Genomic DNA, 25,110 nt, shown 5'->3' on the forward strand with positions numbered 1-25,110 from the left:
GTGCATCTTTGGCGTTGAACCTTGAGAGGAGCTCAAGGGTGACCAGGTGGTCTCGTAGACTGAAGCTAGCGTGGTAGTTCAAAGTTCGACCAAAGGGTGAAGTTTGAAGCATTGTCATAACAGAGTGTTCACTACAAGAAAAAAAAAGGGGTACAATGACAATTTTTGAACTGTCATTGTAACCCTTATCAAAGAAAGGTCATGACAGTTTCCGAACTATCAAGGACCTCTTGACAGATTCTTGACAGTTCGATAACTGTCAAGGATTTAACAAAATTTTAACCAAATCCTTGACAATTGTCAAAGATTTAGCCGAATTTTCAAAGATATTTTTTTCTTTTTTTAAAATTTTAGTCAAATTGTTGATAGTCTTTCACACTGTCAAGATTTCTTTTGTTATTTTTTTTTAAATTAGTAAAATTTATTTAATTACGAATTAAATTATAGAATAGTCGAATGAAATGCTTCATAATATTTATCCTTCCAACAATTATCACCATTTAACAATATATAATGAGACATCAAACAATTGATCGAATGGTACATATATTACTGTTGCTCTGAGTAAACAAAATTGAACAACAGTATAAATTTTACAATATTGCATAAACAACAATGAAAAGTAATCAATTTAGTAATGAAAAGTTTGATACATAGTTTTTGCCCTCATTGGCCTCTAACATCACTAAAACAACAATAACTAAAAAAGATTGATACATACATCACCCATTCTCCTCTAACTTCATCGACCTCTGCATCTTCGTATATTTCTTTCCCCATGAACTATAAAAGTACACACAATAAGACTAATCAACAAATATCTTATTAATCAAAAAATAAATAAATAAACAAATAAATAACACTTACATTGTTTTTCAGTAATGTCAACTCATTCTCAACTATATCTCTCATGTATCTCATTATATAAAACCCACATTCAACGCTTCCTGATCGAATGGGTCTTTACACAAAATTAATTCAAAAATAAGCATTAATATTCAAAAGATAAAACAATATTATAATTGAATTGGTTCCCACCACCAATGATACTTTCACAAGGTATGTCATTAAATCTATATTGTACTCTTGAACACATAAAATTCTATTTCAAGCCATAAATATGCTTTCAAAGAAAAGCCAAATCATACTGAGAGAACTTTATGTTCTTCTTAAGTAGAAGTTGTCTCTTCTTGATCAACTAGCAAAAATGTTGAGGCTCAGTCCTCTGTGTGCACGTGACATATCAACCAAGGAAAAACTACGACCAAGATGAGACAACCAACAACGTAATTGTATTTAAGACAGCGCGAGCAGGGATAGACAATATGCTGAAAATTAGTCATTGATAAATTCACTCTTGCTTTACACATCTCCAATTTTATATCAAAGAAATCATATGAATTGCAATGTTAAATATGAAGTGAGTTCTAAGAGATTCTTTCCCTTATCCAATATGAGGTAATATTCACTCTTTTTTGTTACATTTCATCAAAGAGATCATCAGAGTATCATATTGCTGAGTTGTAACTTAAAACACATACCTTTTTGGTTTATCCTATTAGAATAGCATGAGTAAAGTTTTGGGAAAGTGAAACTGATAAAAAACCCTGCCCAAATTCGCACCAACAAGAACATTTGCATCAGGAGCTAAAAACATTGAGAACCGCAAATTATGAGATGGGTATTAGTATTGTAGTGATCATGCCAAGATCAAAAAGCCTCAGCATTGTTATAATATGGCCATACTCAGCTCCTAGAAGCAAAAATGGAACTACCTGTAACCAGAAGCATCACAAAGCTCATAAAAGAAGCAAATTATAGGCATGTTAGAGTCTTTAAACGCATGAACAGTGATATTTGTTCTTACTTTGAGGGTCTTTGATGGCTCTCCTGAGAAAAGCTCTCTTGTCTTTGAAATTGCAAGGTTGGTGGCTGGAAGAATTAGTCTACCGAATCTCAAAATGTCCTCTTCTTTGAACTTAAACTCACGCTTCTTTTCATCATTATTTCTGTAAATTTTCCAATTCCAAAACTTAGAAGAAAAACAGAAGAGAATGTATGGGAAGATAACATGATAAGACAAATTGGATTTGTACCTTTGCAAAATTGAATTTGAGAAGAATGAAGCACCCAAGAACAGAAGACCAAGTTGTGAAATCGCTGAAAAGATGCTTATATCATGGAAGTGGAAAGATTTAGATATCTAATTAATCAAAACACAAAACAGAATGTAAATGAAAAGACAGTAGAGAGAATAAGAAATACACACCTAAAGCTAACTCCTTTTGTAAAACAAGAAGACAAGAAACATAAACAGCCCAGACCAAACCAAAAGGCTCGACTTTGCAACATCTCTCCACGTTATCAAATCAGCAAACAAATGCCCGATTCGATCAAGATTCCCGTGACCACCCTCATCCATTTCTAAATCCACCACATCACCATCAAACCAATCATAAATAAACACAGAATAAAAAGTAAAAATAAAGAATATCAAGGAATAAATATTTAAGAGACTACATGAAGAAACAAGAAAAGCCATAAAACATTGTAAACCTGTTGATGGCACGCTTCCTATTACGGGACCTAAAACAACATCTCGCCCCATGAAACATGCAGTCAACAGAGAAAGAAAACACTCTACCAAGGAATTATTTGAGCGTACTAGTCTCCAAGAAAATTGACCAAATTTGCAGTAAGCCCAAAATATTTGAAATAAGAAATAAAAGAGCTACATAAAACAGTATCATACACATGCTTCCTACTTAAGCACCTGATTGCCCAACTGCATAATAGTAGCAGCAGCAAAACAAACACAAATACATTTTTCAACCAAAATTGAAAAGAAAATCATTCACACCAAAAACATAAAAGCATGAATTAACTTTTTCTAAGCAAAACCAAACACTGACCAGTATAATCAACTTACCTTCTTGTCAACCTCCAAGGCAGTCTTATTCTCATCTGTCATGGCATCCCCCCAACTGTGGTAGGACAGGTGGTAACACCTCCATTCCCAGTCCCAAGCTGCGATTCCCAGGAAATGCTAGCCGATCCTGTGGCCAGCGATTTTTGAACTGGTGCATGAATGAGAACCTTGAATCAAGCCGTATTGTGAGCCTTTCTTCAATTGACAGCCCCATTTTGGCTTCTCTATGCATTGCCATCTCTCTTTCCATCACCAACTCCCTCCTCACCTCCTCTTCAAGCATTCGCCGACGTATTTTTTCTTCAGCAATTATTTCTTGCCTGATTCTGTCCTTCTCAATCTGACACTGGATAGTGTAAAAATCTCACGTGATAATGTGATAATGTCAGGTGGCAGAAGACAAAGAAAGAATTAGGGTTTACGGGATCTGATTGAGTGGAAGAGATTTGGGCGAGAATGGGTTTTTGGCGGAAGAAATGGGTTTTTTTCTTACCCTAGGTTTGACTTAATGGAAAATGTGTTTTTCGTGAGACTTGGTGCTTTTGGCGGAAACCAATTTGCCTTGGCGAAAATTTGGCGGCCTTAGTGCAAATTTCAGTTTTTGTTTTTTTTATCCTTCCCAGTTATACACTATCAAAGTATCAATGATCAAGATTATAACCGTTAAAGAATGAATTTTATTTTTACAAAATACTTGAAAGTTAAAAATTGTCAAAGATTAAGACTATAACAGTCAAGGAATGAAATTGTACAACTTCATTTTTACAAAATTTTTTACAGTTAAGGATTTAGTAAAACAGTCAAGGATTATCTTAAATTCTTGACAGTTCATAAACGGTTAAGAATTTGGCAAGGATTAAATTTCTTGACCATTTTTTAGAACAGTCAAGAAATTATGTCAAATTGTCTGCTTTTTTTCTTGTAGTGATTTTGCAACTGATGTTTAACTTTGTCTTTGTAATTGAATTATAAATATTTATTATAGTTGATTAGTTTTATCTGAACGTGGTCCTTTGGATGTAGGCAGGTTGCCAAACCATGTAAAAATGTGTTGTGTGCTTTATTTTTTGTCTTTGATGCATTGTTTATATTGATGTTAAAAAGCTAACACAAAACGCACAACCGAACATGCTAACCCATTCTGTCTAAGTTTAATTAACTTGGTAAAGTAATTAAAACTTTTAAGAATTAAGTTTCCTGTAAACTTGTTTTAGAGCAAGAGAAATTGTTTGAAAAATTAAAAGAATGAAGAGATAGCTTCCATATCTAAAATATTTCCCCTCTAAATTATTATTATTTTTTTAACCACACAGATGGCAAAATTAAGAAAGAAAGTAGTGCAATTTCGTACAGGAACAGCTCTCGTTTTTGAGCTCTTATTATTTTCTAATTTTTTTCTGCATTCTACAACAAAACCTTTGGAGTATGGAGCACTTGCTTTAATTTATTGTCCTCGTACAGAAGGCAGAGAATCCCCAAGTAAAAAGGATGAAAAGAGTGCTAGTGATTCACTTGGTTTGAAGCACGGCACTGCATGGCCTGCCCCTCTAAATGTCGCAAATGTAAGCCCTGCATATTCTTGATACCAACCGCTTACCTGATCCAAAAATAATCCACTGACATCAATAAAACTAAATCTGAATACTAATTCATGTTTTGGTTCATATATCATTGTCATTAATTTTTTGGCTATCAAATTAACCTGCTTCTGGTGATACCATGGCCTCCAGGATTTGGTGATGGGGAGTCGCAGAGAATTTAAGCTGTATCTTGTGGATAGTACAGGAACTCTTCCATCTGTGTCGCCACTGAACGAACAAAAACAAAGCAATTATGTCAATAAGCTTTGTATTATATTTTATCACAAGATTTTTCTAAAAAAAATTAAAATTGATGTGAAGAAGGGAATGTTTACCTGTAAACCCATATTTTAAGTCCCGCTTGGATAAGCTTGGTGTATATAGGAAGAACAGATGGAGTCGAATATGACCACTTGTGAAATAAAGTATAACTTCATCCACAAAAGTATAATAAAAAGCTCAGTTAGCACAATTGAATACAAGGTTGAATAATTCATAAATCATCTAGGCACTAATTACTTGCAGATGCTCCAGTTCCTCAGCTGATGACCATCACTAACATGTAAGGCCTTTTGAACATCCAGTCTGTTGTAGAAAGCTTTTGCATAATCATCCAGGCATGGATCGTAACCACCAAGGATCCTAGGCATCTGCAGAAAACAAAATCCATGAGTATCAATAGTAAAAGTTCAAGGGAGGCTAAATTTGGAGAATTAATATGAAGATTTGCTTACCGTGTTAGAAGTACGGGACATCATAACTTGAAATGATTTGTCATCTGAATCCGCCGAATTGCTGAAGCAAACTGAGGTGTAGAGGCTATAGATATCAATCTCCTTGTATTGTTTGAGTACTTCATCCACCGCTTCACAACAATCATCGTTGCTCCATGTATTATTGCTGTCAAAATCACAGCTTCTTCTGATTATTCCGTGTGTTTCATCTGAAATCACCGCGTGGCTCCAAGCATAATCCACCAGACCTTTCCAGTCCTCAGCAAAAGATGTTTCAGGATTTCCCAACTTTATAGACAACAGTTAATTAGCACTGTTTTTTACTGAATTCATAAACATACGGTAGCACTGTTTTTAGATTTTTTTTTTCAACATACCAAAATACCCTTGAGATCAATATGAAGGGAAGGGTCATTGTTCTTGTCATTGATAAGCTCAGCTAGCTGTGGGACATATTTTCCTGTAAATATATATACATTGTATAGATGGCAATTCAATAATCAATATAATTGAAAACAAAAAGGTTACTAAGGTTGAATATATATACCTGCATAGCTCTCCCCGGCAATGTAAAAGGTTCTCTTTCTGTATGATGGGAACTTCAGGAACCACTTGTGCAGAAAGGTATAAGCATCATTTGCTAAAAAAAAATTGCAAAACATTAGATTCAAAATTTTAATTTATCTCATCAGAGAAAGGACAGTAGTTTTCATACATAGTCTGCGCAAGCTCACCTGTTAAGTCATCTCCCAAATTATGGTAATCACTAATTGTATTGGAGTAAGAAAAACCAACTCCAATTGGTGACTCCAAGAATATCATGTTGGCTTCTGCATCATCATGGACATTATTAGGAATTATTGTTAATACAATCTAATAATTATTATATGCTAAGCATCACTGATCTTGTAATTGGGAACAATAATCAAGAGCATAGATGCACTATTCTTTATGACGTGTGAAAAATCTAAAAAAAATAAATAAATAGCTAATACCTTTATTCCATGAATAAGGATTAAATTTAAGTCCCTGCCCGTCAGTGTCCACTATAAAAGGACCAATCTCCTGTGTTGCTCCATATCCCACAGAAGAACACCCGGGACCTGAAACATAAAAAATCTTGTCACCTTAGAAGACAACATTGAATATAAGAAATTAACTACTATCATGAGCAATTGAATGAGATTTAGTTGGATGCCTTGCAAATGATTAAAAATAAAATGGCATCGATTAAGAGATAAGGAAAAGGGATGATCATATACATCCTTAAAGGACACCATTAATTAATTTTTTTATTAGCAAAAGTCTGTCCATATAGAGTGGTAGGTTCGCTCTAGGGAACGGCCAATATTGAAATCAATAGTGAGCAATTTGTAGTTGGTCTTCTCTCTTCCCTATTGGTTAGATCAGAATCCGAATGGCATAAAAAATAGTGGAAGGTGCTTGTTTTAGAAAACCCTACAACATGTTAAATCAAAATTTCTTCAATCCTGTCACATAATTCCGGCAAAAGCTCCTCCAATAGACGTCAATTTCTTTTTTCCGGTCAATCCCCAAAAGAAATTTGTAACAAGCTTTAAACGTCATGAATATCCAAATAATTAAAAACGATCATAATATGTAAGCTTTTACCTCCATTAAGCCACAGCACCAATGGTTTTTCTTCAGGGCGAGTCGTGGCCTCATAGAACCAGTAAAAGAGAGCTCTTCCATTCTTTTCATTCACAGTGACATAGCCAGCATAGTGGCGGAAGTCCACATCGGGCTGACCAGGCAAGTTAGTCACAAGATCACCATCCCCATTTTTCAACGAGTTCATTGATGGCTTACCACTGTCCCCTCGCCAACGTCTACCCAGAACTGGAGGCTCAGCCGCCGCGGATACTAGAATGTTAAGTAGCAAAGAACCATACACTGTTGCCTTCAATGCAAAATCCATACTGAAACAAGAAACCGTATATGGTTGAACACAGCCTTAATTTTCAATACAAAACAGGATGGAATTCAAGAAACATCACTTGTGTATTTATACTCATAGAAGAGTAATTAATTAAGATAAAATTAGAATATTAGTGAGAGATATTGGTAAAAGGTCCTACGTGGCACCTTGATTTCGATCGGTTGGCAACTTTATGGCATCTGACATGGATATTAGGCAGCTTGTAGACAATTCTTGCATGAACATTAAGGCTTGGTGGAGCCTCCAATTGCGATAATTGTTGTTGATTCATAGTCACATGAAAATACGTGCGCATTCATATTATCTCTAATTAGATTTTGGATACTATATTAATCAGACATGCCTGTCAATACATATTTTCTCGATTGCTGGTTGATCATATATTTTAAACTTCCAAGCTAGAGCAGTATGGAAATTAAGAGCGAACAGATTGCTTAATTTGGGCTTATTTAAGATTTCTTTATACTAATGGGGAAAATAAGAAGAGAACAACCGACTAAGGAAGCATTTAAAATGAAAGAGAATAAATATATATATATATATATATATATATATATATATAATATATATTATATATATATATATATATAACCTGATAACCATATATCTAATCAACATATTTAAGGCAGAGTTTAAGAATTTTGGTAAAAAAGTCGGAAGAATATGAATTTGATTTGACCAGTTGATATGTTTCTCTAATTTTAAATGAACTTGGGTTCCATTTTGCCAGTCATATATTGAATACAAAATGCAATAAGTTTGATTTCTAAGATACTGTTAGTTAGCTGTGGCTTTTTGAATTTAACGTCAGCAAGTCAAATGTGAATCATAAAGGAAATGCGCACCTATCCAATGTAATATTAAGTAAGAATATATATATATATATATATTAAGTAAAGAAATATTATTGATAAGTAATTACCAAAAGATAAATATATGTGCTTTGCTAACGTAAGAAGTTTTACATGTCTTCGGTAATTATTAGATGTTAGTACATCTCAATAGACAAATGGACAAATATATTACTAGTTATAGCTATTAATGAAACGTGCACCAGTCATAAAACATAAAGGCACTCGTGATCAATTTAAAATGAATATAAGGAGGTGGTTTTTTTATCTAAAAGCTGAATACTGGTACCCGTCAGTCGAGTTTTAGAATTGGAGGATCATTAGTGAGATTCTAAAAAATACATTATCTAATTGGAATGCCCTGAAATCTCGAATAATAGGGCCGACATCGCTATCCTGAACTAAAGACAATTACACTTTGATTTGAACTCATCAAATCTACTGTTACAAAGGTCCAACCATCCGAAATTCCAGAAATATTTTCCATGATTATAAGAGAAAGGTTGAACAAGGCAACACGTGGCGATAATTTGTAGGAGATTGACACATAATGTGGGCAGTCAATTGTCAATGTCCAAAAATAAAGTTACAAGGTGGAAGGCAATATTAATTGTGGGTATATATTCGAAATTGGTGTGGCTCCTCTATAATATACAAAAAGGAAAACTGTTTTTAGGAATCTCATCATCACAAAGTGAAAGATGGAGTTTTGTGGCGAACCTTGGTGGGTTGTGACAATCTGATGACCCCAGAAAGGTATCAAATGCTAAAACAAACAACCCAACCAACTGGTTGTTGACAATGCTTGGATTCAGCTTTAATAGTTGACTAAGAATTGAAATCGACTCATTCAATCTCAGATATTTATTAGTTATTCTATTTGGAGTATTACGTGATATCTTTAAACTAAAATATTCTTCTCAATAATTAACAGAACATATTTGATATCTTGATAGAAAGGAATTCTTTGTTTCCTATAAGCTGATGTTAGAGGAGCTACTTAGTTTATTTCTACTGGAATATATGCGCGACTATCTAACATCATACATCATTTATGTTTAACGAGAATAGAATATCTTCCTTGAGTGATTGTAGAGTCATATGATGCACTTATTAATTAGTTTTAAAGATTATTATTATACATATAATTAACATGTTAATTATATGTATCTATAATATTATCTAGTATGAAGATGGGGGTACGTCTTGGTAGGGTACAATGTATGGGCATTATCGTGACGAAATTAATCGGCTTGTGGACCGTGAGATTGTCACTTGGATGATCCAGGATTTTTAGACAATATGAAAGGGAATGAAAAATAAAATAAAAAAATAAAAAATTAAGGAAAGAAAGAGAAGAAAAAGTTCTCTTGTCTCCATTCACATGTATAGTTTTCTAGTGACTAAGACTATGCTCTAAAGTCTCATATGCGTCACCGTTTTAGCACCAGAAAATAAAAATTGCATCAACTGGGAAAAGGCCCACCACACTTTCTGTCTTCAACAAAACAAACTTTGTATGGCCAATAGATTTCCACCCATTCACTTAGTTAACTCCTTAGGTCATTCCTTTAGGTGTTGATTCACTGCCACTAAGAGGATTCTTACAATTTTAATGATAGAACTTAAGGTAAAGTGCAAAATTTATATTCTACGTGCCATATTTGTTGGATATAGCTTAATATTAATATATAGTTACATTTCATTACTGAGTAACACAGCAAGTCCATGTTCGATTTATGACTTTGGTGCTCCATTTGGGTTGTTGCGCAATTCATCTGAACTGCAAGGAGACACGTGAGTTATGTGACAAATCGAGCATCAAGGCTGTACTGTGTAGTTTTTGTGCCAAGCACAAACTTCACTGAAATGTGATAAACTCCATCTCTCATCTCTCAATATTTTTCACTTTTGACTTTAATTGGTAAGAAAGTATCAAGTCAATAACAGATCATTAGAATTAAGATAGAGCGCACCACTAAAAAAAATGCAAATGAAGAGTCAAAGTACAAATCAGCAGTCAATTCACAGTAGAAAAGTTCCATGCAGCCAAATAGTAGAGGAATCTCAGTACAGTTTTTCCGTCATCCGTCGTCGCCTGAATTCAGGTTCAGGCGTATGAGGGTTCGCATCTCCACGGGGGAATATTGAATTCACGGATATTAATCTCAACATGTTCCTCGATCCATTAATATTTCAAATTAGATGTATACTTAATACCCCTAATAATTGAGAAATAATTAACGTGCTCCTGAACATAAAGTGATAACTGTTAGAATTCTTAATCCCAGAAAAAGTGTATCAGTGCTGAGACGTCACAGAAGATGCTCTGGGAAATAACATATAAATATACTGATGGATGGCCTAAAAAGAATGTGACATGCCGTGTTGTAAAATCTCGTTATTAATTAGGGTCATTTGTTCGGAAATCTAGGTATTTAAAAAATAATTAAATTTTCCATGGAATTCCTAGAGTGGTCTATGTTAAAAAGCATATGTATGCTAACTAAACTTGAATGTATTCCACTATAAAAAACACACGGTTAAAGTACCAATACATGATTAAAGCAAAGAGAGAAAAAGCATATTCAATGTCTAACGAATGATGCAAAACTCGTCACGTAAGTGCAACTAAGGAGTCACAAAATGCACAGTTAGAGGATAATTTAACCAAATAATATCTACTCATCCGCTATTGGGAATTGAGAAATAAAGAAAGAGCAACGACAAAGAGCAACGACTTGATCGATATTTCGTTGTCTAGTTTCCTGGTAGAGAAGAACTTATCTTATCGGGAGATATAATTCCATGAAGAAAGAAGAAAAGGCATAATACTGACAGAACAAAATGCTGTTAGAAGTTGGAACGAATAATCCATATCCATAATATTTATCTTGAAACTAATAATTGCTCAAAATTAATTAATGATCATCAAATAAATAAAACCCTCTGGATGGAACATATAAGGATATGGTTTTAAACTATAATATAATGGTAAGTGGTTCAGCCATTCATAGATTAATCTATAATCCATAATTTGCCAAGAAGGCACTTACAAGAGTCAAGAGGATCAGAGACATGGCGTTTGTAGTTTTCCGTGGAAGTTGTGACCAATCGGAGGCATGAAAAGACACATTAGCAGTGGACACACTGTGATAAATTCCGCATTGACCAGAACCAGATTCTGATAAGCCTCATCTCATCACCTTGATGATCTTTGCATGTTTATCCTTTGAAAAATTTACACCTACTGATTGAACCTATGACTTAATTGAAATAAAGAGCACCGAATTTCGAAGTTCCTTCTCGTTTGGTGGGTGCGCAAGAATTATCATCTCGTTTTGAATTGGTACTTCATCAAGAAAAAGACAACTGGTAGGAGTATTTGATACAAGACAAATAAATTTGCATACAAGAATTGGCTGTGTGCGACTAAATGGAAATAACAATGTATATATATCTACAGGAAAATTAAGGTGAAACCAGCATATATGCTCCATAAATCGAGAAAATTTTAATGTAATCATATACACTCCGTCAAGATATGATAATAAATTAATTTTAATACAAAATTTGGAAATCAAGAAATGTCACGATTAATTTATTAAAAGAAGGTTTTTTAATTCCTAAGTAAATTGTGAGTAGTGAGTTAGTGTAATAATAAGGATAACACTCGACTATACATTTAAAATTGATAAACATTCTGATCAATACATTAATTAGATCATAAAGTTTGAAATAAAATCTAAATAATCATTGAATATATCCAAAAAAAAAAAAAAATACGTTTATAAGGGTGGTAACCAACTCTACAAGACTCCTGATAAAACAAGGAAAAAAACCAAATTAATTAAAAAAAAAGAAAATCCTAAATGAAAGAGGAAAAAAAAGTATAGAAAACTAAAACAACCTCAAAACCACCTAAAACGGTGGATTTTGGGGGTTGAAAAAGACCTCCAACGGAAAACCAATTGTTTCGTAGAAATTGAAACAAGCTTTCCATTGATGTATATGGGCCTTATAACTTTCCGAATCAAAAGTTATAAATATTTAAAGTGAGGTTATCCGCATTTTGGCTTCTGACTATAGAAAGAGATTGTAATCTAGGTGAGATATATGCACCATAACTTTCACTTGTAATCTAAGAAGTTTCATGATCAGATATATAAATATGAAGTCTAATATGTATATGTACCAGAAGAATCTCTTTTCATCACCATTAACTTTGACCTATATGTATTAAGGAAGCTGAAGATGTTTTTTTAGAAAGAGTAAATTGATAATTTAATTACCGGTATAATATAAAATGATACCATATCGGAACCTGGCCTAATTATGTTCCTTTTGTTTTCTTAAAGGTTCTGGTTCTGTCGCCACTAACTAAAGTGAAATAGGGATCATAACAAATCTTAATTTCACACTCATACGAACAAGTACTGGCGAAAAATCTTCCCTTCTCAATTATCTAGTCAAGCAAGCTAAAGGTTTATTAATTATATTTTTGAGCCAAGTGATATTTATATATGATCTTTCTTTTTCTTTCTGCTAAAGGGAGACATTGTTAACTGCCTAATTATAAACTTTTTCCTATAGGCAGACGCAGCAAGAAGCTCTTTATCTAGAGTTGCGTATTTTTCTGATCTTCAACATGTTTTATTTTTTGGCCCTTCAACATAATCCATATAATTCAATCTGTCACAACAAAGAAATGAAAAAACTATTCTCACTTTATTGCTTACGGAAGATATCCATAGGGCTCGTGCTGTACGTGCATCTTTTATTCCACGTTTTGCATCAAAATATAATTTAATTACACTTCAGATTTTCGGGCCAGAAGTATAGCTACTCGACTCTAGCTAACTACTTTTTTCATCTTTTCCTCACAACTTCTCATTGAAAAATAAATTTTCCCTCGTCCCAATCACTAATAAGTAGGCGTTGCCAAAAAGAGGCAACTAAACTGCCAAAGAAAGCCGAGAGAGAAAGAAGACTTTGAGAAGAAACGTATATTTCATTGATTATGTTTGTACATAATTACATCAATTTATACAGAAAAAATAAAGAATGTAAGGAAAGCATTTAATTACATGATTTCAGTAGTAATTTAATAATCTCATCAATTAGGGAGCATAATTAATCCTGTAATAGAGCTCAATCATATCCTATGATAAATGCTAATAATCTTCATATGTCAACATCCCCCTCAAGCTAGAGGTTTGTATACGTCATAAACTCCGAGCTTGCTTAAGAAATGTGAATGTTGTTTGAAACATAGTGGTTTCGTAAAGAAATCAGCGCGTTAATCCATGGTTTGAATGTGTTCAGTTTTGATCAACCCATCTTGTATCTTGTCTCTAATGAAGTGGCAGTCGATTTCTATGTGTTTTGTTCTTTCATGGAATGCTGGATTAGCTGCAATGTCATTTGCCGCTTTGTTGTCACAGTATAATTTGACTAGCCTCTCTACTTGAATATCAAGATCCTTTAACAACCTAAGAATCCAGGTGATTTCACATATAGTCTTGCCCATAGCTTTGTATTCTGCCTCTGTCAATGAAAGGGATATTGTTGACTGCTTCTTTGTTTTCCATGATATTAATGATCCTCCTACTTTGATGCAAAAACCAGTGAGTGACCTTCTCGTCATGGGACATGATCCCCAATCTGAATCGCAATATGTTATGAGACTCAAGTATTCTTCTCCAGGCAAGAGAAGTCTTAGCCCTAGACATTCCTTTAAGTACTTGAGAAATTTAACTGCTACTTCCCTATGGGACTATTTTGGTGCATGCATAAATTGGTTGAGAATTTGAATTGCATAGCATATGTTAGGCCGTGTCATTGTCGGGTAGATGAGTCGACTGACAAGGCATTGATAACTAGAACTATGTTCTAAGAGCGGATCTGCTTCTAAGTCTTGCGTAGTAAGTTTTGCATTCTGTTCCACAAGGATAATGCTTGGTTTGTAGGCAGACAATCCTAAATCTGAGATAAGTTCTAACACGTATTTCCGCTAACTAAGAGAAATGCCAATTGGAGATCTTGCAATCTCAATTCCCAAAAAATATTTTAGTGCTCCCAGGTCCTTGATATGGAATGATTTGTGTAATTGCTCTTTTAATGTCTTGATGGAAATTTCATTGTTTGCTGTAATAAGTATGTCATTGACATATACTATCAGACTGATGAAGGACTCACCTTGATGTCGAGTAAAAAGAGCATAATCATGTTTTGACTGAGAGAAGCTTATGGCAGTGAGGGCCTCGATGAATTTAGCATTCCATTGTTGAGATGCTTGTTTCAGACCATATAAAGACTTTTCCAATCTACATACAAGATTCTCCCCTTGATTGTGAAGGCCAGGTGGAAGGCCCATATATATTTCTTCCTCAAGGTCTCAATGAAGAAATGCATTATAGATGTCCATTTGATGGAGGTTTCAATCGCGATGTGATGCTACAGAAAGAAAGACATGAACTGTGACATGTTTGGCAACGGGAGAAAAAGTTTCTTGATAGTCAAAACCTTCTCACTGAGTGAAGCCTTTGGTGACAAGACGGACTTTGTAGCGCTCCACTAATCCATTAGTGCGATATTTTATTTTGTACACCTATTTAAAGCCAATGGGTCTACAATGAGTGTGTAACAACTGCTGTAAACTAGTACAATGCATGCATAATGACAATAGAAAATGGGCCCAAAAATTTTCTTTTTATTATAAGTAATACGTCTTTTATACACAAAGAGCATCATTTACAAAAAGTCATTTTAAAAGACAAAAACAGGGGAAACAGTGTAGCTATTGCTCCTCGCTTGCTGACGCCCCTCTGACTGCATCATCACCTAGATCTGGCATCCACAAAGGAAATAACGGGGTGAGCACAAAATAATGCTCAGTAAGTAAAACTTCTATCTATTTATCCCCGTAGTATTATTCTCTTCTTTTCCTCACACTTTCTGTGTTCTACTAAACGTCATGGCCATCTTACGGAGGTACGGCCGAATGGCGTTCACACAGCACCATCTCACTCTTAGACTGTCGGGTGGAGTTTACATAGCACCAACCCGTTCTTAGTGGACTACCGATGGGGATCACGAAGCACTACCTGGTTTTTATACTATCGGTGGAGACCACAAAGCACCTACCCGTTCCTCATGACTTTCGGGTGACGATCACAAAGCACTAACCCGTTCCTAATCACTATCGGGTGATGATCACAAAGCATTAACCCACTTCTAATAAATGCGGGTGATGATCACAAAACATCAACCCCTTTCTAATAACTAACGGGTGATGATCACCAAGCATCCACCCCGTTTCTACTAACTATCGGGTGATGATCACAAAACATCAACACATTTCAATGGCTAGGAGTGATGATCACAAAGCATCAACCCGATTCTCATAAACTGTCGGGTGATGATCACAAAGCATCAACCCATTTATCTACTCTTCTCATTCACTACTCTAGCACTCTCATTCTCTCTACCCTTAGAGTAGTTGCATCACAAGGTTCTTTACTCAAAGAGCAAGTGCATACACAAAGTTTCCCACTCTTCTTAGGTCACTTCTCAATGCACAATTAATGCTATGGTGGTTCATCTCCACTAATGCACTTATGAAATGCCAACATGCAATGTTGCAAGAATTAAGGTTCACTATCATACTCAAACCTCATTAGGCATTTCATCAAACAATTCAGGTGCATAATAAAACTCTACTATAACAATGATTCTAAATCTTTCTCTAACCACCAAAATGGGGAGAAACCCCCTCACATAGCCATAAATCCTGCAAAGAAAGACACTTCCAAAAAAGATTCCTCATATCCTTTAATTCCATCTCAAAATACCTTTCCAACCCACAACCACTTCTTAATTTGAAAGGTATAAACAATCACAAAGCACTAGAAATCTCCATTTAAGACTCAATACATGGCATATAACATACATACATAAGTGTTATCAAAACCCTAATCAAGAAAATTCTCAAATCTCAACTTGGGTTGGGATTTACTTACCTTGTTATGGAGAGATTTCACTAGCTCTTCCTTTCACTTGGTTTGCTTGACTTTTTCTCTACTCTTAAACAAATGAACAAAAACCATCAATATTCAATATATTCAAAAACTCACAAAGCTTCACAACCAAAGCAAGAATCCTTACCTTAGGATGCCTTAGGTTGATTTTCTACCCCAAATCACTCCAAAAGCCCTTCCAAACTCCTTGATCAAAAGAAAGAGACATTGAGAGGAAGCAAGAGAGGAGAGTGGCGATGAAGAAGAAGAATGACGGGTTTGCAATGACTTAATTCCTTTTAATGAAATTTATACACAAGCATTCCCATTTTGCCCTTACTCTTCTTTGGGAATTCTATCTATATCCTTTGATTCATTACAAACACACCCCCCATAATAACATATTCTCCATGAAAATTTCTTACATTTTACTCCCCACTTTTCCTGCTAATTAGGGGTAGATTGGTCAAAATGCCCTTAGGAAAGAAAATATCAAAAACTTAACAAACATTTTGGTCGGCCTGTCGTCGCGGCGAGGAAGCTTCTGTCGCCGCGGCGAAACTGTCCAGCAACTTCCCGTGGCTTCAACACTTCTTCGCTGCGGCGAAGATTCTTCTTCGCCCCGGTGAAGCTTGGAACACTGAACTTCTTCTATTTTCAACCAATTTCAGGGCAAGTATTCAACACACCACTCAATCAAAGGTCAACCAAACAATAATACTGATAAACCAACACAAATAAGAGCAAAAGAAGAAACAATAAATACGTACCTCAAGTGGGGCATTACAGAGTGGGTCAAGGAACCAAATCCCAAGTTTAATTTGAAGCAAGAGCATTAAGTTCGACCTCCATAGCAACACGCCATTATGGATGTTTGATGGTGTCAGAGTAAAAGTAGGGTTCACAGTCTGCTAAAATTTTGCTCATACATGCCCTGTGTTCTGAAGATAAACAGTCTAAATTGACATAATTATATGTGGGGTATAGGATACTTGTGGTGCTAGAACAAATGTAATTTATAGTCCACACAGGTGGTTTTGAAATTCGAGAGGAGTGTCTAAGTGGTTCAAGTCTGTGAGTGGTTGGAGATTCAATGACACCATCATTGGTTGGAACATTTTCTGAGTTGGATGGAGATGTCTCAGATATTGGACCATTTTCAGTTTCCCTTGTTGTTGTCAAAAGAACATTGACTATGTTGTCTGTTGTTGAAGATAACTAAGTATTTGGAATGGGAACTATTGTAAGAGGAGCCCGATTGATGGTTCAAGATAAGGTGGAGCACGTGTGGGTGTGAGCAAACTTGAAGAAGATTCTTTGTCTAGATCAATAAATGGGAAGATCTCTTCATGAAATATGACATCTCAACTAATCAGGAATTTGCGTTGCTTGGGATCATATAAGCGACACCCCTTTTTTAGCATTGGATATCCCATAAAGATGCATTTGGTGGCCCTTGGGTCAAATATGTCATGTGGACCAACTATGGTAGAATAGCAAGGACACTCAAAAACCCGCAAATGGGTGCTGTTGGGTTTCTTCCCAAAAAGTAGCTCATGGGGTGTTTTTCCCCTAAGGACTCGTGTAGGCATGCGATTGACAAAATAGGTAGTAGTGATCACACAATCTCCTCAAAAGGTTACGGGTATATTGGTTTAGTGTTTAAGGGCTCCGGCTACTTCTACAAGATGACGATGTTTACGTTCTATAACCTCATTTTATTGTGGATTGTAGTGTTGGAGTAGATACCCTAAAACCAATCAATTATTGTGGAATTGACTATTTCTAATAATGTTCATTAATCAATAAAAGGCATTATCTACTATATCATGTAAATTATAGTTGTATGTATTAATATATGTCCTTAGGATGATAGAACCGTAACAAGGGTATCAAGTGTTTCAATCTTGATAGTGAGAACCCTATGAGCACATATGGTGGCCATTCTAGAAATGTCCGTAGCCCTAGTATTATTCTGACCAAGGACACAGATAATATGGTAAGGCTATCATAGTGTTGAACGACCTTGTTGAAAGGCAGTGACTGATCTCACTTGTCAAGGTTATTTGCCAACAACCTGGTGCAACACATAGGTGATTGTTGTAGGCAAGTTCACTGGACTGACCCACCAGAAGATTCCATATAGATAGTAACCTCAGTGTCTATGGAACAAATCATTTAACGAATGGTGGTACATGTGATCCTTAGACTTAAGATCACCAGAGCGCCTTGTGCACCGATTGGTGTAGTTTGACACTAGCCCAATGTAGTTCTATTCAGAGCTATCAATCGGTAATGATGGCTAGATCAAAGAGTATATCAAGACCATGATAGATCAACAGAGGATTCATCACTCTCGGGTACAGGAGAAGTTATCTCATAGCGTAATTCAGTTAATGACAATGACAGTAAACTTGTGATCATAGTAGGATTGAGTTGTTGCTCAATCTAATTTATTATTTTGATCATTGGTCTAGCAACTAAATATAAATATATCGAGGATAACTGAGGTTGACACTATTTATATGCCTCAGTCTCGATGAGATAATAGATGATGAAAGGATTTGATTGCACGGTAACTATATCATTGACAGGTAGCTATTTCACTGAATCCGAATCTATTGGGTGGCCATGATGCTTTGCTAGGGGCTAATCTTGGTCAGTGTGCAGTGAGATGATTGATTGGTGTCAATCGCGATACTACTCACTACCGTTATGATGAGGAGCCTACGGGTCACACACTAAGGAGACAATTTAAGGGTGGTTAACTATGGAAGGGTATTTTTGTCTTTTGGACAAAAGAGCATATTGGTAATTTTACTGTGTAATTAAATTTACTGAGGTTGTTGTCTGTGTCTAATTTTATTTATTACGAGTTTAATTATTGAAGTTAATATTAATATTTAATTAAATAATTAAACAGGGACCTATGTGCGATTCCACTTAAGTTTCGATTGTTGCTAAACTTTGGGGGTGGAATTGATATTTGGCTTTCTATATAAAAAAAAGCAGAATAGGTTTTCACATGGAATTTCATTATTCAGCCGTAGGAGTTTTTGAGAGAGAATTTTTCTCTCTTCTCTTCACTTCACCCTTCCAAACCTTGAATCATTAAAGCCAAGGATTGGTTCTAGCAAAACCAATCTCTGGTCTCTGTTGTACTGTCTTCGTGCGGACGACGTGAGTTCGATCCTATACTTGGGTTGGTAGCAAGATCACATTCAGCGATATTGTCGGAGCCTCCAAATGCTGGTATGATCTGATCCTTGCTTGGATTTGTGTTATTTCATTTTAAGCATGTAAAATATATACATATCAGAACTTGATCTTAGGTTCATCAGAGTAATCGATGGAAAATTTTTTGTTTTTCGCTACGTTTAACCCAACGATTTACTTACATGTAGGTTCAGAAACTCTCAAGAAGAACCCCATTGGAAAGGAATAGAGAGGAACACTGATTATTGAAAAAATATAGGGCATTATCAGTATAGACTCATTGAACCTTTTTATGAAATTGTGTTTGGACCATGGATAAAAAATGTTGAATATGGGAAAATGCTTGAGATTTTGAGTGCATAAGAAATACCCATGTTCCCCAAGAGAAGTCATCAACTATGGTGAGGAAATACCTTGATCCACCATGATTAGGAATGGGATAGGGTCCCCAAATATCAATGTGAATCAAGGCAAATGGGATGTTTTTGGAGGAAGTACTGGTGAGGAATTTGACCTTGGCTTGTTTTGCAATAAGGCAAACTAGACAATTAGGAATAGGTATGGAGGCATTGTGACCCATTCTTTGATGAAAAATAAATGAGCGCGTATTAATGTTTGTATTACAAAGATATTGTTTATTTTGTGTAATACAAGTAATGAACTCTTTATTTTTTACAAGAAAAATCAGAAAATGGCTCCAAATAGTATAGGTTGTGATGAGCTTTACTCAAGCCCATCGGTCTGCAATCGAAGGGTCCTGAAAGATGTTGGGTTATGGCTGAATAATATGCGGAATATAAAACAAAATTTTTATTCAATTAACCCGTTAATCCCACAATCAAGATTGATATATGCAATCCGTTTATAAAATAAAACAACCCACACAAGGTTTGATGTTATTACCTGCGTTTGGAGGCTCCTTCGGGTTTATTTGATTTGCTTTTCGCTAGTCGATTCAAGATGGAATTACTCCTAAGAAGTCCACAAAAAGGCAGGGAGGCTAATCCACATGCAAGGAAGTTTGCTAGAATCCTTGAGTGCAAGAAGAAAGAACACGCAATTGAGAGAATGAATTCTCTCTCAAAAACTAATAGGCGGCTAAGGTTTTTGCTTGGGAGAAAATAATGAACTTCTTATTATTTAATTCTCCAATTCCTTTTCTTATATAGTGGAGTATAAAATATTCCCCATTAAGAATAGGAATATGTCTATTCCTTATTTTGGAATGGGATGTTTCCAATAAAATACACCTTCCTACTTTGCAATAGGACATTTCCCAATTAAATATACATGTTGTGTCGTTTGCAACAACTACTAGCAAGTGCACTAGACTCAAGTAATATAGTGTACCAAAATACAGGTTATCATGCCCAAGGGATTGCGTCAACAAGAACTGAAATATTAATTAGTCTTAACTTTATCTAGATAATCAAAACTTAGAATGGTGATCTTTAAAACTGAGAATATTAAAATCTAAAATATTAGAAACGAATTGCCGTAAAACGAAAATTAAGAACTCAATGAGAGAAAACGACTAAGACTTCAGGCTTATCTATAACTTCTCTGCATCCCCCAATTTACTATGGTCAATGAATTTATTTAATTAATGTGACAACGGGATTTCCTAGGTTAATCGATATTCTTTCTCAAGCAATATTAATTCTACTTCTATCTCACAACATAGATATTTCTATATAGATTTAATGAAATAGACGAGCATTAAGCTTTATGAAATCCTCTAGCTTTCAGCACAAGTTAATCCTACCTATGACTATTGCATGTATCAATTCATATATCTCTATATCCAATTAATCAATGGCCTATATTACTAGAGCACTCATGTGATATCTCCTTTCAATCTCAATCACACAAAACAATTATATCAGAAATTGATCAGGTTCCTAATAGCATTAAGCACATAATATAAACTCATCATTAGAAAAATAATTCACTGACCAAAGAGTAAAAGATTGATCACAGATCCATAAAAAGACTAACCCTAGTCTTAGCCTGAGAAAATTAGTTCATAATAAAAGAAACAATATTAGAATCAAAGAAATAAATCATATTGAAAAAGTAAAAACACTCTTTGATGAATTTTGTTCTTGATTCTCCTTTCTCCTTTGTTACACAATAATCTCCCTCCAAGAATAGGTAAAATTCGGCCTCCTTAAGGAGTAATCTTAATCACCCTTAAATACCCAAAAGAGTCCAAAGTGAAAAAGGAAAGAAAAACTAAAAAAACCCTAAAAGTGTTCGACACGGCCTTGGCCGTGTCCAAATGTACGTTACCACAGCCTAGGCCATGGTGTTTCCTGTCCTCGTTAGTTTATCTTCATTCAACCACCACGGCCGTGGTGAACCACCAAGGCAAGGCCATGGCCTTCAAACTTGTCAGCTAATCTCTATTTCTTTAGGCTTTGAATTCCAATTTCATTCCAATGCTTCAATCTACTCAATTAACGCTTCAGAATTACGAAAATTCTCCAAATCGATAGCTAACCATTCATATTTCAAACTTAACAAAAACTAACATCAAAACACAGAAAAAAAATGAGAAATTAACTAGAAGGCTATAAAAACAAACCTAAAAACACTAAATTTATGCAACTTATCAACTCCCCCAAACTTAGTCCTTTGCTCGTCCCCAAGTAAAGAAAATATCAGAAAAACAAATTCAACAATTATCAAGGATTCGTAGCATTTCCAAAATCAAGGAAAGAAGGCAAACATGCTTTAAATAATTCTCATGCATCCAAACATACAACCCAGCTAATTGTGCAACTCTAATCTTTCCCCAACCCAGTCATGCCTCACCAAGACTTTGTACTTAACCCCCTGCTTATTTCTCTCTCTCTTTTTTTTTTTTTTTTTCATAGGCTTCTTTAGATTGTCGCATCACCTTTTTATGCGAATGCACACATTTGTGATGAATGCCCCCGGTTACTCAACAATGTCACAACACATAAAGTGCTTTGCATACTCATAATTCTAGCTACGGTTTGACGCAAAAGTAAACATGGGTCTCATGAATACTCTTGGTTACTAAGTAGCTTGAAACAACGGAGTAGTTCATTCAAAAATAAACAAATAAGCATGGTTAATTTATTTCAAGACTGTATATGCACATTTTTTTTTTTTTTAGAAGTAGGGAGTGAAGACAAGGCTCAGCTAATACACAACAAAATCAAGTGATAAACTAGAATTTGCACAACCATCTAGAATTGCATACTTTTCAGCATTCATAAAGATATGAGCATGTTTCAATCCTTTCAATGACTTGATACTACCACTACTCCAAGTGATTACCAAGTTCATCATAAAAAACAATTTTTTTCCTTGGGGATATCACAAAGTTTTGTTCGGGATTATATCAAAAGTATAAGCATACTACCCACCATGCAACAAATACAAAATACAAAAAAAAAAAAAAAAAAAAAACACACACACACACACACACACAAATAAACTAAACACTTCCTAAAAACAAACACACCAAACAAAAGAAATAAACCATGAACGATGCAACACAAACCAAACTGCCCACTCCCCCAAACTTAAAGGATGAAAAATGAGAGACAGAAACTTCCCTGAAGTGAGAGGACAAAACTACTAGGAATTTGGGCTCATAAAGCGGTCAAATGTGGCTCCATGAATGAGCAAGCAGTCATTGACACTTGTGATGCTAGGCTTTAGGTTTTCCTTGTTTTTTTTTTTTTTTTTTTTTTTTGTGGGTGGGGGGCGGGGGGGGGGGGGGGGGGGGGGCCACGGTGGTAAAATGACACGGGGTACCCTGTGGTGAAGGCTGGACTTTGCAAGCTTTTTATCCTTTAACATGACCCTTTTATAAGGTGGATTGGCCTCCAAACTTGCTACAGTCTCAATTAAGTGCTTATTCTCCCCTTCATCTTCTTTTGAATCAACCAAGCAAGTTTCCAATGGATCTTCACACCTGTTATCTTGAAAATACTCATGAACAAAGGATCAACAGCATCGATTCTAAAGCATGTGTTATCTTCTAAAAGGTGCTTCATAGTTTTAAAACATCAAATGTCACTTTTTCATCTCCTACCCTAAGAATTAGCTCACCTCTTTGCACATCAATCAATGCCTTACCTGTGGCTAAAAATGGTCGTCCAAGAATGAGAGGTATCTCAACATCTTCTTCCATATCCAACACAAGAAAATCTGCAGGAAAAATAAACTTATCTACCTTGACAAGCACGTCCTCCACAATAGCTCTTGGATATTTAATTGATCTGTCAGCCAGCTGTAGAGATACTGTGGTGGCCCTTGGTTCTCCAAGTCCCAATTTCCTGAAAACAGATAAAGGCATTAGATTAATGCGAGCACCTAAATCACACAAAGCTTTGGAAGATGAAAGTGAACCAATAATGCAAGGTATTGTAAAACTCCTTGGATCTTTTAATTTTGGTGGCAATTTATTTTGCAAAATTGCTGAACATTCTTCAGTGAGTTTTACTGTTTCTTGAAAGGATCTCCTTCAAGAACTTTGCATAGCTAGGCATCTGAAGAAGAGCATCTGCAAATGGAATATTAATGTGCAATTTCTTAAAAATATCTAAAAATTTTGCAAATTGCTAATCAACTTTTCTGCTTCTTCAATGCAAGAGGGAAAGGAGGCTGAATCACTATCTTCTTATGTTCAAACAACTTTTTAGCAATGCTGTTTGGTTGCACTTTCGGTGCTTCCTCTTTCTCTTGCTCTTATGCCCAATTTCTTTTCCACTCCTTAGTGTAATTTCCTTCACATGCTCCTTTGGATTCTTCTCTGTGTCACTAGGCAACGTTCCTTGATATCAAATTTGCCAACTGCCCCATCCGAATCTCTAAATTTCTAATCGAAGCTTTTTTATTTTGAAATCTTGCTTCAATGGAGCTTACAAACTTTGTCACTAGTTCCTCCAAATTGGGCTTCTTTTCTTAAGGAAAACCCGGAGGTGGTGGTTCCATTGCATTTTGATTGCTCCATGAAAAATTGGGGTGATTCCACCAACCAGGGTTATAAAAACTGGAGTAGGGATTATCCTGTTGTTGCCAGTGAAAATTACCAACATAATTAGCACTTTTAGTAGAATTAGCAAAAGGGTTACCTACCTGACATTCATTGCTAAGATGGTCTCCTCCACATAGATCACAACTCATGCTCTTCACTTGCATGATTGGGGCACTCATATTATCAAGCTTTTTGTTCAATGCTTCCAATTGAGCAGAAATTGTTATGATTGCATCCACTTCATATAATCCTGATGCCTTCCTTTGTGGCACTTTATCAGACTGCCATTGGTAGCTGTTTGAAGCCATCTCATCCAATAATTCATACGGTGCTTCTGGTGTCTTCTTCATTATAGTGCCTCCTGAAGCTGCATCAATCATAAAACGGTTAGCAGGAATTAAACCATTATAAAAATTTTGTACCTGTAACCAAATTGGTAATCCATGATGCGGGCATTTCCTCAACAACTCTCTGTAATGCTCATATGCTTCATATAACGACTCTCCATCTACTTAAGTAAAATTAGTGATATCATTACGGATCCTTGGAGTTTTAGAGGGAGGAAAATATTTAGCTAGAAAGCGTTAAGCCAATGCTTCCCAAGTTGTAATAGCTTCTGTAGGCAAAGAATTTAGCCAATTCTTGGCTTTATCTCTTACTGAAAAAGGGAACAGTCTCAATCTAATTGCATCGTTTGTGACACCATTTTGCTTGAATGTATCACATATCTCCAAGAAATTTCCAATGTTAGCATTTGGATCCTCATGGGCTAAACCACTGAATTGGCAGGCTAACTAAATCATCT

The 25,110-nt window shown here is 35.4% G+C and overlaps 1 protein-coding gene, 1 non-coding gene and 1 pseudogene across 2 annotated transcripts; 1 reads left to right on the forward strand and 2 right to left on the reverse strand.

Moving 5' to 3' along the window:
* Positions 1-606: 606 nt before the first annotated feature.
* Positions 607-2,922, reverse strand: LOC116124650 (annotated as a pseudogene).
* A 1,273-nt stretch (positions 2,923-4,195) lies between these two features.
* Positions 4,196-7,224, reverse strand: LOC116124640 (serine carboxypeptidase-like 31). The gene is made up of 10 exons (XM_031410367.1): positions 6,876-7,224; positions 6,239-6,346; positions 5,978-6,073; positions 5,791-5,883; positions 5,621-5,703; positions 5,244-5,531; positions 5,029-5,159; positions 4,845-4,940; positions 4,632-4,737; positions 4,196-4,526 (listed from the first exon to the last, which is right to left on the reverse strand). Exons 1-10 carry the CDS (start codon positions 7,180-7,182, stop codon positions 4,374-4,376), a joined length of 1,461 nt encoding a protein of 486 aa, XP_031266227.1. The 5' UTR covers positions 7,183-7,224; the 3' UTR covers positions 4,196-4,373.
* Positions 7,225-24,743: 17,519 nt separating this feature from the next.
* LOC116124722 lies at positions 24,744-24,850 on the forward strand. The gene has a single exon (XR_004127245.1). It is a non-coding gene; the product is annotated as a small nucleolar RNA R71 (small nucleolar RNA).
* The last annotated feature ends 260 nt before the right edge of the window (positions 24,851-25,110 follow it).

Source organism: Pistacia vera, unplaced genomic scaffold (genome assembly GCF_008641045.1).
Source record: "Pistacia vera cultivar Batoury unplaced genomic scaffold, PisVer_v2 Contig1039, whole genome shotgun sequence".
In the NCBI taxonomy this organism is placed as follows: Eukaryota; Viridiplantae; Streptophyta; class Magnoliopsida; order Sapindales; family Anacardiaceae; genus Pistacia; species Pistacia vera.